Genomic DNA, 19,314 nt, shown 5'->3' with positions numbered 1-19,314 from the left:
ACTGCATTAAGCTAGCACAGTACAGTGCATGAAAGATGATTACCAGCAAATGCGTTTTGACCCACATGACTTCTGTAAATGTGTTGCTGTATGTGTAAATTACATTTCCATCACTTCTTCAGCAAAATAAAAACTCCAGCTGGACGACAGCTACAGTGTTAAAATGTTTCGGAGATCTAAGATACAGAAGGATGCTATAAATATGCAGCAGCAGTTGCTTCTGCTTCTTGCTTTTTATCTTTAAAGTTTTTCTGCTTATTTGGCATTGAGTTTCAGTGTATTCAGCGCTTGACAGAGGATCGTACACTTTTTACAGCATGTCACGTCAGTAAAGTACATGAAATCATTAGGCCTTAAGGAAGCTTTTACATCTCACTGTGTACCATTAGCTGTTGTCTGCTGTTTTCATATGAACTTTTACAGCGGAGAACATGTCTGACAAAATCACCGGTATCCTTTCAGTTTTCTTTATGATTGTCTTTCCTCCCCGGTCAAAGGTTGACAACAACTGACAGTTGCTTTTTAAGGTTATGTTTATTATCTGTACATTTTTTACGTCTTACCAGTTCCTGGTCAAGATATACAGTAAAGCCATTTTCCTTCAAAGATAAGAAAACTGTTGAAGTTTATTTTGCTCTTGCCTCATGTGCGGGTTTGAGTTTGTGGTTTATATTTTCTGGGACTGAAGAAAGGGAGATGGTTGTGAAGGATTAGTCAAGATGTCTGGAAAGGCACAAGTGAGTGTGCGCCTTGGAAAGATTTCTCAGTTAAGACTGTCTACAGTAGTTGGAACTAACTTTACCAGATACCAGGATGAGGTGAGACGCACTCTCAATGCCCTGTGGAGATCAGGGAATGCGTGAGGGAGTTGGTCTTCTGGTGATGCCTGCAGTGACGATTGCTCTTCCCTGGGCTTTCCATTGCAGAAGAAGAGCCGTGAGGAAACATGCGGCGAGGGCAGTGGGGTGGAGATCCTGGAGAACCGGCCCTACACAGACGGTCCTGGTGGCTCCGGACAGTACACTCACAAAGTCTACCACATCGGCATGCACATCCCCAGCTGGTTCCGCTCCATCCTTCCCAAGGCTGCTCTGAGAGTGGAGGAGGAGTCCTGGAATGCCTATCCCTACACCAGAACAAGGTGAGAACAGAAAACGCAAAAAACCAACCTGAAGGTTCCTGGTCCGTGTAACTTGGGAAGATGCAAAGCATGGTGCGTGTACCCTTTGAAGGTGCAAAATGCCTGGTGTATGTGTCCGTTGAGGGTGCAAAACGTCCGGTGTATATGTTGATTGAGGGTGCAAAAAGCCTGGTGCGTGTACCCTTTGAAGGTGCAAACAGCCCAGTGTATGTGCCCATTGAAGGTGCAAAAAGCCTGGTGCTGTGTCTATTGAAGGTGCAAACAGCCCAGTGTATGTGCCCATTGAAGGTGCAAAAAGCCTGGTGCTGTGTCCATTGGAGGTGCAAAAAGCCTGGTGCTGTGTCCATTGAAGGTGCAAACAGCCCAGTGTATGTGTCCATTGGAGGTATTCATTGAATTTTGATATACTGTACCACTTGTACTGAGAGTCTGAAAGCAATTTCATAGTTACTGTCATGGGGGCAAGTGCTACAACGAAATACAATGTCAGTCAGTAGTGCAGCAGCAGACATAGCAAGTAAACTGTGGAGATTGGTTATAGGAAGGCATCTACTTCCACCAGTTAATGAAGGGGGAAAGTTAGTCATTGGTGTGCCTTATAAGAACTGGTAGCTATACCTGATAGATGGTACCCATCATCACTGCATCAGTCAGCTGACATTCAACAGGAGGCATTGAATATTTTATTATTTGATTATATCCGCTACTCTTTTGCTTGGATGTGGGCATTCTAATGAGCTGTGTGTTCGTATTTGTAAATATAAGGAGACAAAAAGATACAATGATACAGTGTTGACGAACAGTTTTTTCCAGCAACAAGGACCTGAGAAGAGATTTTGTCTGTCCCTCCAGACTTTGTGTTGCGCCTGTGTGCTTCCTTAGTGTATGAAGCTGTAAAGGGACATGTGAGAATCTGTCAGACTGTTGTATTTCCGTTCTGTGGGCTTCTGTGAGCACATGTCCCAGGAGGCATACTGAGATATTGCCTTGAGCCGCGCTAAGCAAGTGAGATTTTGTCCTCAAGCTACGAATCTGTGCCTCATCAACATTGCTAATGTCTCCAGTCCACGTTATTTTTACACCTTTGTTTATGTATTTGTTAAAAACCCATTAGAAAGAAAAAAGGCTGAATTCTCATCACTTAGATTACTCTTCATAGTTTAGAGGCAAAAAAACAACTTGATTGGAGAACACTATGAACTGCTTGCCTGTTTCTTTTTTAATTTAAAAGACAAGAATGAAAGGTTCCTTAACTGCTGTTCTTCTGGGATCGTATCTGGCCCCTGTGGATGTTTTATACGCTTTTATTAAAATTAACGGTGAGCACAAAAAATGAAAGTTGAATCTGTTTCCAGTTGCAACTCTCTCAGCCACATTCTTCAACTCTGAACAACCAAAGAGAGCCAGTTCAGAATCTGGGGGTGTATTCTTCCCAGGAAATTTTGGGTCCCACTAAAATGTTTCAGAATTATGTAACGCAGACTGAAGAGGTGTGTGAGAGAGCCGTCGGAAGACGTGCGTCCTCTGAATGAAATCCGTGGTATCTCTTGGTGTGGGGTGCTGTGGGCTCTGGACAGAACGCCTGTCGAACACATGCTCCTTTTGTCAAGCCATCGTTGTGGAAAGGAAGCGGGACGGAGGAAGGGGTGGGTGACAGGCTTATCAGAGAGGGGCAGCAGCTCCAGCTGAAGATTCTGATAAAGTCTCCTGTTAGCAGCCTGGCACTTCAGCTGTGGCTGCCTTTAAGCTCAGCCACAGTGCTCCTCTGAGACAGGAGATTGTTCGTTCCATTCTGGTCTTCTGTACTGACCCCCCAAAAAACCCCTGATTATCCAGAGCACTCTGGATAATCAGAAAACAGGAATGGTCTGATTTCCAAAAACAAAAAAGGGTTCAGTTAAACACATAACTTGGGGGGTTGATGCGGGCTAAAATTCAATTCACTGCGTTAAAAGACCAGGGACACCCTGAGAAGTTAATTTATGTGTTTATAACTTACAGCATTGATTGTTTTTAATTGTTTGTGGTTGTGTTTTGATTCCTTCATGACAAAATGTCCAAAGGGCCTCCTGAGGTGAACAGACTGGGTACACTGGGCAGTCATGCTTGCGAGTCTCCACAGCCCTGCTGTTTTTACCACACTGCACCAAAGATGAACAGACCTTACAAGACCACTGACAAATAGACTGGAACCAGAAATGTCTATATTCCTTTATTTCAGGATGTAACACCCCGTTGACAAAAAATCTTTTTCAAAAGAGACAAAAGTGGTTCGGCTGTATGCTTTCGTTTTTCACCCTTTCCTCTTGTAAATGATGTGTACGTTTTGTGTTGATAAATAAAAATGGTTATTTTATATTAGTTATATTATTGTATTAATAAATAATAGTCCAATCTGTCCATCTCAATTCATTGCATCTCATTTCAAAGCATCCTTGAAAACTGTGTTTCTGAACCCTAGCTGTAAACAACAACAAATGAAACCATCGCAGCAACGATTCTTAACCTTTCTGAAGTCATCTAGAAGCTGGATTCCAGAAGTACTTGTCATTCGTGGTTAACATGAGTATTTCTAGCTGTTCTGCTTGACGTTCTGTGTAGAGATGCTTCTTAAGGCTAGTGCAGACCCAGACCTCTCCAGCCTAGGTGAGAGACTTTCAGGGCAAGCAGGCCTAAGGATCCAGCTCATCTGGGAGACTCGCCCAGCAGCTTCTCTTAAACATGGAGCAGCTGTTTGGAGAGGTGGTTAGGACTCTGTTCTGTGGTCCAGAGATTCAGGAGTCTTAATCCAAGGCAGGATGCTGCTCTTGTATTCTTTCACAAGGTACTTCACTCAGATTGCTCCAGCAAATGCCCTGCTGTCTAAATGGGTACCCTCCAGGTCACCACTGTAAATGAGAATTTGTTCTCAATTGATCCATATGGTTATATAAAGGATTTGAAAAAAGAAAGGCTTTCACAGATCAATCAGACAGCAACCCACCCATCTCACCTGCTAAATTAAAGAGATGTGACACAGCCAGCGCTGGCCCCCACATTTCAAACAGCACATTACAATAAGAGTGCATCTTCAGGGAAGAGAGAAATGCAGCCTCCTGTCGGAGATAATTGTCTCCAGCACTTGACCTTGGGCCTTCCCAGTATCAAGTGCAGCTTTCACAGATTAATAATCACCTTAGAACTCAGGGACAGATTACACACGCAAGCACTCTTTTGTCTCAGTTTAGTCTAGTGCTGTGTGAATAGGATAAACTATGAAGAGGGTGTACGATAGAGAGTTTTCTTTTTTCTCTCTTTGTGGATCATGAGGTAGCTCAGAACTTTGTATCATGTTACTTTTTTGTAATATCAGACTAAACTCCGTTTTGAATTAAATGCATAAATGCTAAACAAAGGCACTGTTATTTATTTTTACCTTGATCAGGTTAGGCAGGTTTTGTTTCTGCACACAGATCGCAGAATCATGACCAGTAGCAGCAGTTAGTACTAGTTACAGAAACCCAGCTGATCTCCCTAACCATTTTGCAAGAATGCAAGAAGGCAACACTGATGGCTTTCTGAGATGAGCAACACTTGCCTAGAAGAGCAAGAGTCTACGAAGGTAGACCTCAGGAAAGGGGGGTTATAGTGATGTTTTGTGATACTGTTGATTGAAATGACACATTTAGGAAGTTCAGACGGGCAGTAATTTGTTTTACAGATTATATACAGCTGCGTGCACAGAGAAGCATTCCATGTGCTATTCTCAGGCTCGGCTGTGTGCTTCTGTTTTTCAGATATACCTGCCCTTTTGTGGAGAAGTTCTCTATCGATATTGAAACTTATTACAAACCAGACCCCGGAGACCAGGTGGATGTTTTCAACTTGTTGTCTGCAGAGAGGAGGCAGAGGGTTCTAGGTACGTTAATCTTGTCTGACTCAACACCTTCTGGATTCCTTCTCCATGCTTTTGTTGTAGTTATATCTAGATTTAGATATTTTTTTTTGCTTCCAGTGTTTGTGGAATTTATTATCAACCTATGAAGGAAAAATGCTTTGACCTTTATCGGCGTGTCATAATAAAACTCTTTAAACTACACAGGCCATATTGCACGTTGGACTGTACATAGTGCTTAGCTAAACAGTTGAAGTTCTGAAGTGACTTACAGAGTGTAATCGACAATACAGTGACTTTGCTGGCTTTGACCAATCCAGTTTTATTTTGTCTACAGCCCCAGTGCCCCCTGTGTGGAGGTGAAATGGTTTTGAACCTGTTTGGTGTAAATCTTTCACAAGGCCACGGGGTTAGGGCTCACCTGCAGACAGGTTTTCCATTTAGCGTCGGGGATAAAGGCTCCTTCTCTCCCTCTGATAATAGGAAGATGGCTAAAATTGAGGTTAAGAGGCCACTTCATTAAGTGAGAGCAAGGGCCCTCAGCACACAATCACGCAGCTCCTTCACATCAGATTAGTTGTAGTTGCTGTCTGGACCCAGACTTAACGCTGTTCTAAGAGCAATCATGTCACCAAATAAATGCCTCATTTGGATCTTCTCATGAAATGAATTGGAAGCTGAGGTGACAGGGACTAGCTACAGTATTTTCTACTTGTATTCTTTATATTGTCACTGAAGTGTACAGCTGTGTTACTTCAACGTTAACTCAAGGAATACATCAGGCAGAATTCACCTCATTCACTGCCAGTAAAACACAAGGGTACACTTTGAAATAAATTAACTAAATATTCAAAGTTCTGTGGTTTCTCTAGAAATTAAAAAAGAAAAACGTGGCTTCAGTATGTCTGGCTAACGGTTCGATATAAAAAACAATGTCTGTTATTTTTAACTTAATTGTTTCACAAGAATATAATGAGAATAAACTGAGATCCAGTTTAGGTAAATGATTTAACTAAAGGCTGACACAGCCGTGGTACCAATTGCAGTGTTTAAAGGCTCTTTCTCTGTTTGCTCTTAACAGTGACACACACAGCAGTGGCTGCTAAAGTTTAACATACCCTCTGGTTTATAATTTTATATAGGTTTCATCACCCAGCAACACAGCTGTTATGTTTAACCATGCAGACACACCACATGGTTGGGGGGTTTTGCTTTCCTTTATCAGAGATACCCAGAGGGTCCTGTTAGCGAAATGGTGATGTTTCTCTGGAGAGGAGCTCAGCATGTCTTTGCCTCTGATTCAGAGAAGCCTCTTCCAGAATTCTTAAAGATATGTTGGCAGTTTGTGTAGCAGTGACGAACAGAGCAGCAGGGTCTTTTTCACCTTTCTGTTACATGAGCTGTGCTGGCGCCCTCTTCAATCTGGACCACAAACGTTTAACATGATGCTTTTTTCATGAAATGGGCACAGGAAAGCTCACTAGGGGCAGTCTTCAATTGCATACAGTATAAAACAGTGACATATTACCTGACCTTTAAATAGATAATTATTCAAAGCAGTCTTAGAGCAAACAGTAGTGTAATTGTATGTAAATTAGAGTAATTCTAAAAAGATTAACACAATGCTTTAGCTGTAAAACCTTCTTAAGTTTTGTCTTAAGTCTTAAGTCTTCACAGCCAAAACATTGGGTTTCAATCTTTGTTTCTACTTTTTATCATATACTACTTGTTCCTTTGCAGATAAATCATCAGTGCAGCTTTTTGCTCTATGTGTTTGTGGATTTGAAAGCATTATTTTCTTTTGAAAATTAAATCCAGGCATTCCTGTGAGTCTTTGAAAGAGGAATCTGAATAACTCTGAGATGATGTTAAGGTCTCACAGAAGAAATAATGTCATTAAACGATGAAAATTTGTTCATTCATCGTTATTCATCATCAGTGTTAAATGATGGAAAACACTCACCCATGGTCCTGCCTGTCTATGTCAGGCAGTTCCTAAACACCATGGACATAAGCAAAGGCACCTAGAGGCTATTAGCCACGACTATACTGTCATATTCTTCTTCTAATTAGCAGTGTCTGAAAAAGATCAGATCATTTCCAGCAATGGCCAAGGTCAAAGAGTTTTGTGATAAAAATCCCAAAGCCCACACGTTTCTGAAATTAACCGGGTTATTCAATCCCACGCAGATCCCATCGATATCGTGAAGGATCCCATCCCCCCGCACGAATACAAAGCCGAGGAAGACCCCAAACTGTACAAGTCCATCAAAACCAAGAGGGGCCCCCTGACAGAGGACTGGATTGAGGAGTTCAACAACAACCCCGGCAAGATGCCTATCATGTGTGCCTACAAGCTGTGCAAAGTGGAGTTCCGCTACTGGGGGATGCAGTCCAAGATCGAGAGGTTCATCCATGACGTCGGTGCGTGGTGCTCTCTTAATCCTTCCTGCAGCTGCAAAATTCCCAAATGCCAGCAGAACAGCTGGAGTGCAGTTGCACAGGGACTGCAGGGGCCTGGGTGACCATGAGCGTCAGTCACAGCATGTTGGCTTGAAGTCGAAGCCTGCTGGTGGTTTGGTGCTTACAGTCTTGTGCTACAGTGCTTTACACTCCCTTTGGGGGCCACCAGATGTGTCAAGGCTGAGATTCTCAAGAAAGAGAACCTGACTGTCACGTTCCATGGTCTGTCTATCCATTTTTTAACTATTTCTTCCGATTCAGGGTCTCAGGGGAGCCAGGGCCTATACTGGCAAGGCAGGGTACGACCAGGACGGGATGCCAGTCCCATCGCAGGACATGCAGAGCCAGAAACACACTCACTCACGTCAGGCACAGTTTTCCCAGAATTAAAACTACTAGCATGGCTTTGGACTGTGGGAAGAAACCAGAGCACCTGAAAGAAACCCACACAAACGTGGAGAATACATACAAACTCCACAAAGATGGCACCCCAGGTCAAGAAGTGAACCCAGGGCCCCAGGGCTGTGAGGCAGCAATGCCAACCACAGTGCGACTGTGCCATCTGCATTTTAGTATTCTTGGATTGAAAAGAGGCTTATTAATTATATTTCAAGTTATTGAATAGTAACAGTACATACTGTACAATATGGCAGTCAGACATGGCTTGCCCACCTCACCCACTGAACCATTGCGGACGACCTTCTTCTTGGCTCATTATAATTCAAGTTCCTTCTCTGCCTAAACTCACATTACAGTACATCAAGCCAGAAGGACTTCGGTTTATAGCAAAAGATTTACTGACTGAAGAGACTGCTTCACTCCATTAATCTGTTGTTTTTTGTAAAGGTCTTTAAACCCTGTCTTCTCCCTTATATTACCTGAACTAATCCTTAAAGCACACTTAAAAGCACTTGGGAGCCTACTGTATGAGGGGCATTTATCTAAACTGATTATTTGAATGGAGTGAGTTCTGGGATGTGTTTCTGTAGAATTTATAGCCTCAGGCAGAAATTGTGGCAGAATTATAAGTGGTATAAAAATTCACTTGCCCAGACTCAATTAAGGTATCGGTAGGGGTTCCTGTATTCACCAGTCAATGAGTGGATCTTGCTGTGTGTGCCTGTGTACAATGCCTTTTCTGACACACACAGTCCTAAAAGCACTCTCCATGTCTCAGTTGTGAGTAAGTGAATGGAACCTGGACCAAAGCATTCACAAGGTGACATATGAAGAGAAAATAGTTCTCCGAGAGTCAGGCAAACCTTCTGCCTGTCTTTTCTAAACAGCGCCCAGAACAAACATAAATCAGGTGTCCAGACAGTGCAGCTACTGCTTTCCATTTTCTGTGAAAATCTCAGAAAACTTAAGTCCCTCTGCAGCATATGATCCATCTCCTCTTCCTCCTCCTCCTCTCAGATTTGCATTTCCTATTTTAAACTTTCCCTCCTCCTCGCCTGCCGAGCGCTTTCAAATGTCAGTGCTGTTGAGGAGGGGAAAAACACAGCTTTGATTATAGTTATATAAACAGAGAATTGCAGGCACTAATTCCTATCATCAGCTTGATTTCCATTCAAGACATATTCTTGGTTTATTTTAGGCCTAAGTGGTGTTCTTATCGCAGTGTGTAGGTGGATACCAGGTGTCAGCTAGTTTTCTGAAAATCTGGACGCTTAGAAGTCTAGAAGCCGTGTGACTATCTCCTTAATAATTAACTTGCTTTAAATGAGAACCTATTGAAGGTGTTTTATCTATGCAAAACCACACCACAAAATCATAGCCCCAGTGACTGCATTCTGAGTTCATTTCCTCTTTCTGGCTCATTGTCAGTTACTAATTTTAACTTTTTTGTGTTGTATGGCCTTTATGTCATTCCCAGCTGCTGCACTTTTGATTTCAGAGCATCTCTGTATATCTTTTTAAGACAGCTAGATCCCCACAGTTGCTGAAAATAATTACGGTGTGCTCAATTCATTTTGTGCTAGGGCTGGAGTTATGCACGACTGCTTACGCCATTTCTCAAAATAGAGCACTAATATAAAAGCGTGCAAAAATACCAGTCTCTGTGTAGATTTTGTAGCAGACTGCCTGCAACACGTTGATGCCTTTTTGTACTCAGCATGCATTTTGGCAGGTCTAAAAAACATATATATATATATGTTGGCAGTACAGTTAACTCATGATCTTCTCTTTATACAAAACCCTGGGTCCCCAGACCTGCCACAGTGGTGGCATTAAGAGGTATGAAATGCAGAGAGGGTATGTTTGCAGAATAAACCACGGCACTAAGCTAACATGCCTCTTGAGTATATATCCCAGCATCAGTTCAGCCAGGCTGATGTATTCTTTAGCATTTTGCCCTTTAAAATTAATCTGGTCTTAAACGCTGCAAAATTGGCTAAGGAAAGAGCACAGAAATATCTACAGACAGATTTGAAAGAGCTTCATGCACAGGCTGCTGAGTTGCTGACATTTCTGTCTACCGTTTTCTCCTAATTGCAGTTGCTTTAGGATTTTTTTAGAGTAAAACGTGTAATAACACTAGATATACTCACTTATAGCTCAATATAATTGCTTTCCACTGAGATTCTGTTATCCCAAATGGCATATTCCTTGTCTTTGGTATGAGGGCACACTTAAAATGATGACATCCCTTCGGTATCACTCCAGCCGCAAATGGTGGAGTTACCCACCCCTGGCCAGAAAGAGTGTGCTTCTGTTGTGCTTCTTTGTTCTTCAGTTCTTAATCCTTCCATGTCAGTCCAGTAGGAGGACTGAAAATCAATGAGTGTTCTTCGTTATTTTTGTAAAAGGTGAAGGAGCACAGTTTGGGAACTGTTCAGCCCAGTGTTATGGTTGCTGCACCCAATAATTCACACATTAGTCTGCTGTGGCTAGCAGCCCAATTATTTTGTGTCATGTAGAACTGAAAAATTGTTTGAGAATGTCAGTGTGGCAGACATTTAAAGCAGAGCTGTCACGGGCACATGACTGATGGGCGTGCCAGTTTGGCGTGGTGCGCGGCTCAGGCCCACAGATGTCAGCTTCATAGCCCAAGCCGCTGTGTCAGTAATCATCTTGCGTCATCGCTCAGTGGTGATGTGAATTAAGAAATCACGTCTGCTTTCAAAAAGGAAATCAGGCTTAGTATTCAGGCTTATTTGCAGATAAAGGACTACTGTACCAGAAAATGGGAGACGTTTTAGCCCGATGCTGCACTGGTGTGATGGAATCGTCACAGATTTGGAAGATTGAAGTTTACGGGTAACTGTCTGGTAAATGATAATGAGCTAGTTAAAAAATTGACTTTGATGTGCCATTTGAAACTGAAGATGCTAATTGTATTGGCTCCCGGGCCCCTTCGACGTCCGACAGCGGGGTGTTTCAACCTCCGCCTCCCGTGACGCCAGTTCTCCTCGTCGCCCCCTGCAGGCCTGCGGAAGGTGATGGTGAGGGCCCACCGCCAGGCCTGGTGCTGGCAGGACGAGTGGTATGGCCTGACGATCGAGGACATCCGCCAGCTGGAGCACGAGACGCAGCTGATGCTGGCCCAGAAGATGGCGCAGTTCAGCTGCAGCGAGGAGGGCGAGCAGAACGGGGCGGCTGCCTCCCCGGGAGACAAGGACCAGGAGGCCAAGGCCATCTCTTCCATCGAGGCCGAGGAGCCGCGCAGCGACATGGCTGACTCCCTGCAGACCAGAGGCGGGCTGACCAAACAGTGGTCCACTTCTTCCAAGTCCTCCCGCTCGTCCAAGAGAGGAGGTGAGCTCCGTCGGGGCTCTAAGGGCCACTTTATCTTCGTTTCCTTTCTCTCGCTCAGGCTGCTTCAGTTATATTGGCTGTCAATTCCGTGGAGTACCTCAGGGGTCTGTGTTAGGACCATGGCTTGTCTTCTCTGATTTCTATCAAGAGATTAGATCCTTGTACAGTCGGTGAAGTGTTTTTTCATGAGAATGGGCAAAGAGTGATTAAAGAACAGTGGAGAAGAAGAAAAAGACTTGGAGAAAAGCTCAGAGAGTCTTGAAGACTGGGCAAACACGGGCAGATGGCATTTAATGTAGACATGTAAAGAGTGTAACATGCAGGTAGCAGGTACAAATACAAAATGTAAAAAGTTGTGTTTTTATTCTTTTAGTTACTTTTTAAGTTAAGTCATAAGGTTGGTCAATTCTGAACAATTCTCATTGAAGTGTATATAACACGTTTCATCCAAAATATCCCAAAGGGCTTCAGATTTAAGAGGGAGCCACATCAGCCATCAAACAGATGCAGAAGGGAGTTTAATTAAGGGGGGAAATAGAAAGAGACAAGCATGCCTAGTGTTAATGCTCTTGCCCTTATTAATGGTTAAATGGCAAAAAGTGAGTTTAGCTTTAGTCGACCTCTTAGGAAGTATGTCAACTCCTTCAGAACAGTGTCCACTGTCCTCGTACAGGAGATTGTTTTGTCCAGTTGTGGTCCAGAGTTAAGAGTGCCTCCTACTTGTCCACCAAAATTTGGAAAGACAAACCAGAGGGCACCAATTTCCACAACATCCCTGGAGCAGCCGTAGTGAAATTCCTTGCTCAAAGGTAGCTACAAGAGCAGCACCCCACCTGGGACTTGAACATACGACCCTCATGTCACCGAGAGCGCTAGCTATAGAGAGCTGCTCTCTCCATCAGAAAGGCTTATGGGTTTTTGTTGACACATCATTTTATTTTTAACAACATTTTAGAAAAAATGAAACCATAATGTTACGATATACTGCATAGCGAAAAGTGTGGAATTTAAATCAAAGGATGTTACATTCTAATTGTGCATGCATTATTTAACCTTATTTAGAACGCTGTGGACAGTTTGGTAAACTTGTTAGCAATGATGATTTTCGTTCTTTCCCTTGATTTTTCCCCTTGCATTAGAACATCTAGCAGTAGCATTTTGGGGTACAGGCTTCTTTAGCACAGCAGACCCCCAAATGCAGGACAATGGCCTTCAAGGTCAGACTCAGTCTGTCTGTGCAGTGAGGAGGTGTAGAAGGTAAAGAAAGAGAATCGTTACTGCTTTCTCTAGGCAATCGTGCTGCCATGCTCCGTGACTCAGAGTAATACCAGCAGGCTGATGCTGATAGACCTCCTGCGTGTGGGGACAGTGTAGCACAGGGGTGCTGAGAGCCTGTATTCTGGACAGATGGCGGGCCTCTGATATACATAGGTCTAGTCCTCCTGCAGAGCCCTCTGCATTTGTAGCTAAGTTAATTAAAACATACTGACTGAAAGCTTTGCCTAGGGGCAGTTTAATTTAATACTTCGTTGTTTTTAGAGGAACAAGATAATACTTATCAAGTGTCCCCGCTGAAACTGTAGCTAAGCCGGCCATGACAAGACATTCAGGAAGTGGCTAACACCTTTGATAAGTTTGCTTGCAGAGGTCGTACCGGTAACTCTTAAACTGACAAAAAGACATTTTTGATTCCTATGTTCCTGGTTTAAAAAAAAATAGCAAGTAAAAAAAAAAACATACAGAGGCCACACCAGGGGAGGAGCCTCTGCGCCTGCTGTCACCTGGATGAAGTGACGTGGCGCTGCCCTGGGGCACCGTATTTATTTGCCTCGCCCCTGCGTGGTGTCGTGACAGCTGCCTCTCTTGAGGTTTCTTTTCACGCTGACAGTTTTATCAGCCGCGCTCCCTGCGAGTGACCTCCCGAGCAAAGTGAGAATGCTGTCACCATCTGGGCTGGGCCGCACTTCCCTCTGTATTTATAGAAACTATTAGCCTGGCGGCGCTGACGTCAGCGCCGGGGAAACGAGCCGCTGTCGTGCCCGCCGCATTCCGAAGGGGGCTGGGGTGATTGAGGAGGGGAGCAGGCGAGCCGAGACCGCGCTGCAATTAGCCTCCTCTCTCTCTCTCTTTCGACGAAGCAGGAAGGAAGGAGCTTGAAGCTTAGCCCCTGCTGTACACAAATAGGACACGCTCAGAAAACAGCTTGCAGTGGGTGGCCTGCTTCCCGTTTCCCAGATCAGGTCTGCCCCGGGGCCAGAAACTGTGAAATCCCACCTCCTGGCACTGCTTTCTGAGGACAAAATGGCACCGAACGCTTGTGACATTCAAACAGCCAGAATATGTTCTATAAACGTTTTTTTTCTAGCAGTAGTGGTTACAGTCCCGGTGAAATTGTTTATCGGGGCCTTGTTCTGCACATTTCGCAAAATAAAGGCACGAGCAAAATTTTGTTGGATTTAGTACGGCATTGTGCTTTTGCTGATTGAAGGAGTCAGATTACATTTTGATTAGGAATACTAGCATATTCAACTGTGTCATAAACTATGCACTCATTCATGGTGTGGGATTGCAGTAATAATCCCAGTATTTTAAATGGCCCTCTGTTTCTCAATCCAGTTACAAACATTATCAGTTTCATGGATTATTGCATTTATCATGTGATTTTTGTCTAAGAGTGATAATCTTATTTTAACTTTTTGTTGCGAAAAATGTGCTGTCTCTGGCTGTCAAAAGCGTTCTCCTGTCTGCAATAGCCTATGTTTTACAGATCTTTGACATCTTCGAACATGAGGTTTCTTCCTCTGTGGTGTTTTTTTCTGAGGGATGTTATAACACTGACCCCTCAAGTATACTTGAGTTACTCCATACAGCTTGTCTCATTTGTTTTAAAATGGGTTAAATGTCTTAGATTTATGGTGCTGTAATATATAAGGCATTCCCTATACAAATATCACAGGACAGATCAAGTTATATAGCATTTGTAACCAGACTGAACATCACTTATAATACAGTGGCAAAGGACGTTTTGGCTGTGTTTGGAGGCAAAGTAAGCCCCAAGAGATCTGTCTGTCTGTCTCTAATCACACCACACTTTTTTAATTGTTTATCTCCCCTATTTGCTCTAATTTAGAGCACCCTTTGTGGTGGTGGAGGGGAGTCCCCAAGCACTGTAAAGCAGAGTGTTCAGAAAAGAGCTCTATACTGTAAGTGGAAGGAGTTATTTACAAGAAAACAAGGTAGTTCTTCAGATCCCCACAGCAGAGTTAACAGGCTCTGCGGCAGGCCGGCATCAGGGCCACAGTACTGCTGCTTTTTCAGTCACCCCAGCTTGGGAAAGCACGACAGCTTTAACTTCACACCAAGCCTTCAATTCCTCCCGGCTTTCAGCCAGGCCTCGTCATCTCAGCACTACAGTGCATCCACTTAGGATCCCCGCAGGAGAGCCAGCAAAGCTCTGGCGCTTTTCCGGCAGCGCCACGCTAAAGGCCCGCTTTGTTTTCCTCTCCCGGGTGGCAGGGAGCCCCTCTCGTCACAGCATATCAGAGTGGAGGATGCAGAGCATCGCGCGGGACTCGGAGGACAGCTCGGACGACGAGTTCTTCGACGCACACGGTGAGCGGCTCCCCCGGCCTAGCCTCCATCCAAGAAAAGGATGGTATTGTGCGGGATGCCAGAGTACGCACCCATCCTGCCAACGCTGCAGCACCCACCGAGGCGCAGAGAGCAAGAGCGCCAGCTCTCTTTGGCGCAGGGTGTTTTTGGCCTGGTAACAACTGCCGCCTGGGCCAATCAAATCGCAGCAGCACGTTGGAACTGTGACTTGTGATCCAAAGATGAGAGTGATAATAATAACAACTCATCACCGTTATGGCAATAATTTAATGAGAAAGATGCAAGCCTACGTTTCCAGTTTTAATTGTCCCCTTTATATCCTGTTTCTCCGCCTTGTAGGGAAATTCAACATTAACATTATCTTTGTATTCTTTTCCACAGAGGACCTGTCAGACAACGAGGAGATCTTTTCAAAAGAGATCACCAAGTGGAGTTCCAATGACCTGATGGATAAGATAGAGAACACAGACACAGATGAGGTCCAGGGTAGGCATATCAGCGGGAGTAAATTTAAAAGCCTTGAAAGGTGCTCTTGCTCTTTTTGTGACTGAAAAGAGCCTTAGGCTCTTGCGTGAACTGCTAATAGGTTATGCAAGTCTGCTTGTATTTTTCCAGGTCAGTCTAGATTTATGCTTGCAACAGGTAAATAACTGGTTTTTAAAAGCACATTGAAGGCTTCCCCCCTCGGGAGAGTTAGTCAAGCTGAACACAAAATCCCATGTTGCCTTAGTGTTGAACGTAGAAATCGCTGAAGGTGAGTTTGTGAACCGATTTCACATTTGGATGCAGGTTTTATCAAAGAAGAATACTCTGCGCGACGCACAGACCTTAACTGAAACAAAAATCGAGTTAGAAAAATCCCGTGCTTTTAAAGTTCAGTGCATTGATTATTGACAGTTGGTCTGCTTGTTTTCTGCTGTGTGACATTTTGGTGAATCTGTCCTTGGAGCGTCATTTAATTTTCAGGAGTCACGAGTTGGCTGAAATTTCTATGAGAAACAAACGATGATCAAAGTACGAAGTTCTGTTTTATGTGAAGGCAGATACATAAGCAAAAAGCTTACACAATGGATAATGAAGTGCTATTCTTTCCTGCTCCTGCCTTTAAGGGTTGGTTATTCTGTTGACTCAGTGTCATTGAACCTTACCCTCTTGTAAATTCCTGAGCTTTTGTTAATAGGATTAGCCTTAAAAGAACAATGTGGCTGAACCCTTATAGTTGACTGCATGTGATAGAGACTATGTGCGTTGTCATCTTAATGGAGTTTAATAAGAGTGTATTTTTTCATGTGTCTTACTAAAAGGTCCTGTGATTGATATCATACACTCAATTAAGGCGGGACAGGTTACAGAACACAGTTGTTCATACCAGTCTAAGCAACCAAACTTGTTTTAGTTTGTCCAAATTATGGTGATAGTTATGCAGATCTAAGTAGAAGTGATCTAAGTGTTATGTTAAATTTGAGATTATTTTGTTAACTGAGATGCTCTATCTTACTCTGCAAATAAACCCAGAAACCTGTAGGCTTTTCATGAAACTTTCAAGAAAATCAGAAATAAAGTCAGCGATAATAGTGAATGGCCAAAAACATATTGCACTGGGCATTTTACTGATACCTGGGGCGTTCTTCCTATATTCCCTTGAATCTGATTCAGTTCTCTTTATTTTCAGGAGATCTTTACCAGGACACCTCAGTGTGCTACAATGTCACTTCAAGTGTGGAAAGACTCAGCATGATTGAGGTACATGGTTGTCCTATACTGTAACTGTCACACAAGAACTAATGCTTAATGGAACCTAATGGATGCAAATCAAATTCAATTACAGTTGTTTAGCTATGGTACTATTTACCTCAAAAACTCAGCTTCCTGAAGATCATTTTTACTCGTGTATTCTATTCACATATTTTAATGTATTTCTGCTTTTTAGCATTCAAAACTGTTCCAAGATCTGCTCTGTCTGCAGCTCATTACACGGAGATGAGAGTGGCTCTATTCAGGCATGTTTAATGCATTATATGGTTGCAACTATAGCTGCATGGTTAATAAGTGATTGCACAGGTTGATTAGCTGGGCCAAACAGTCCTGTTGCTAACTAGCACCCAGGGCTGCTTGAGATAGAGAGGACTTTTTTTTGCTTTGCAATCTCCATCTTAACCTGTACTGTTGTGTACAGATTCAAACCTCTGTTAAAGGTACCAACGATAGTTCTGCCCTCCCTACCATTACAGTGACAAGAGTGACGGCAGTAAGTAAAAAATACAAGAGCTCCTGCACTTGTGGTTTGTGTGGCTTAGAGATTAGATCATAGACTAACCCTGCTAGAGCATTAGAATTGGACAGAGAACCCCCACTTGTGCCAGACTAGAGTATGTAGAAGCGTTCAGAGTCTTTTGGACATGTGTGAACTATGTGAAAAGTCAGAAAGATGCGGAACAGCTAAAAACAAAGAAGAGCATTTAGGTAATAATCAAACTCAGTGTATCCTTTAAAATGTTGCTGTCCCACATAATTTGGATGTCCCAAATGTTTGGAGTCTGTGTGAGAAGATTTAAAAGCTTAATTTATTATTTAATCAACAGTTGATCAAATTAGTGGTCTGGTTAAATTTCCTGAGAGGGGACACATTTGATTGCTGCACCGTGACACAGCTTGTAAGCATCTGTTTCAGGCATCTGGTGTTTGTTATCAGGTGGAAATCAGTCGCTCTTCAAACCAGTAATTCTTTAAACTCATGAAACATTTTTCTGCTATGTTAGGATGTTTTCCGTGATCATTTTAGATATTTAACTATGCAGCTAGGACTCTAGCTACTAGAAGAGAAACTCCTAGAAGAGTTTCAGCTTGACATCTGACAATGGTTTTGGAAATGATTTTGGCATTATGCCATGTTCCCCTCCAGGAAAAGCACTGGTTTGTGAAAATGTAAGTGAAAATGGATGGAACTTTGTCACTGCAACATTAAATTAAAATTAATAAATTCAAAACATTTCCTTTACATTTAACTGCAGATAATGTGATGAACTAAATATGTGAATACTAGAAATAGTATTCGTTCATTTCAGCGTTTAAGTTCCTTCTTTGCTTTAAATGGCTATTAGTAGTTGTAGAGTCTTCACTAATACTCCAAATAAGAAAAATAAGTTTATTGTCTTCCAAGTTTAGGATTATTATTAACAGTAATGACATTATGTATTGTACTTGAGGTTACTGTACTGTACCCTGTACATACATCTCCGTTCTGTTGCCAAGAATATTGGTCTGCATGTCTCATACTGAAACGGTTAAGCATCCAGCTAGGTTGAGCTGTGAAACTGCAGGGCTGAAATGCAACTCAGACAGGCTCTGGGATTAGTGATCAGCATTGCCTGTAAACGCTGACTGAGGTACATGAAGCAGAACACTCAGCTGCTGAGATGTAAGTGAAAAGCAGCTCGCCTTATTTCATAAGTCATAGACCTTTAGTGTTTTTAACCAAGAAACACATGGCAAATTTAAGATGATGTAACATAAAAATAAACAGAAAATAAAGAGCTGCAATAAATTTAAAGACAAGCAAATTACTTAAAAGGAGCTTCCCTATAGCAGGAACACAATACACCAGTTATGATGAGGCCCTTTTATCAATGAAATGTGCAGAACAGTTAACCATACCTTGTGCACTAGTAGTGTTAGGCAGCTCATTTGTGAAAATGTGATACAATGGTGCATTTTATTGCTCCAAACATATTGCTTCAGCTAGAATTAGCTGGAACCCTAATCTATGCTAATATTTGAGACATGCTTTTTGTTGTCTCTGTTTCAGTTTCTCCCTCCATGCAGAGATTAGATAAGCCTGTGCCCTCTTTATCAGCATCTACTGAAACTTTATTCATGCACTAACCTGAGCAGAAGGCTACTATTTTTAGCCTGCAGCCCACTATTACTTTCCTCAGGGACTGGGAGGCACAGGACTGATTAGAGGCTGGCAAAATCCCCGACCACCTTAGACCCTGTTTGAATATTCACAGATGGTGTAGGGTGACACGGTCCACAGCTGAACACGTTTATTTGTGTTCTGAGGTTCTCATTACAGCCATTAAATCTGACACTTACTCTAAGACTGAACGCCACTTGAATAATAATAATAATAATAATAATAATAATAATAATAATAATAATAATAATAATAATAATATAATGCTGTCTGTTACATTTTCCTTTATCTTCGATTGCAAAAGATTGCAATCAGTGCTATTCAGGGGCTGTACAGTAGCAGGCATATTACACTGAAATATTACGCTGAAAAAAATGTTCCTGTCTTTTTAAGCACAGGTTGGTTCATCTGAAATACCCAACTCTGCCTGCATGCTCTGAGGAGGGTGTTTTGTTGTTTTGTTTCACAGTGTCTCGTTCTACTGCCGTTTTTTCTAGGAAACGATTTCCAATTCAATGTAATAGTCTGATCCTCCTGGCGCTTGTTTTA

The 19,314-nt window shown here is 42.7% G+C and overlaps 1 protein-coding gene across 15 annotated transcripts in view; it reads left to right on the top strand.

Annotated features, from left to right (window-relative positions):
- The window catches only part of pitpnm2 (phosphatidylinositol transfer protein, membrane-associated 2), a 104,890-nt gene that overhangs the window by 62,620 nt on the left and 22,956 nt on the right, over window positions 1-19,314 (top strand). For 12 of the 15 annotated variants that reach the window (XM_088617980.1, XM_088617983.1, XM_088617979.1 and 9 more), the window contains 8 exons: window positions 927-1,141; window positions 4,918-5,039; window positions 7,206-7,439; window positions 10,908-11,237; window positions 14,754-14,849; window positions 15,231-15,335; window positions 16,522-16,592; window positions 17,026-17,097. In XM_088617980.1, coding sequence (XP_088474106.1) covers window positions 927-1,141; window positions 4,918-5,039; window positions 7,206-7,439; window positions 10,908-11,237; window positions 14,754-14,849; window positions 15,231-15,335; window positions 16,522-16,592; window positions 17,026-17,097 — 1,245 coding nt within the window. The remainder of the gene's footprint in view (window positions 1-926; window positions 1,142-4,917; window positions 5,040-7,205; window positions 7,440-10,907; window positions 11,238-14,753; window positions 14,850-15,230; window positions 15,336-16,521; window positions 16,593-17,025; window positions 17,098-19,314) is intronic. The other 3 variants (XM_088617982.1, XM_088617981.1, XM_088617986.1) reach the window with 1 other exon arrangement.

The sequence above is a fragment of the Lepisosteus platostomus genome, chromosome 24, assembly GCF_059453375.1.
Source record: "Lepisosteus platostomus isolate fLepPlt1 chromosome 24, fLepPlt1.hap1, whole genome shotgun sequence".
NCBI classification, from domain to species: domain Eukaryota; kingdom Metazoa; phylum Chordata; class Actinopteri; order Semionotiformes; family Lepisosteidae; genus Lepisosteus; species Lepisosteus platostomus.
This window is presented reverse-complemented; position numbering and strand designations above follow the sequence as displayed.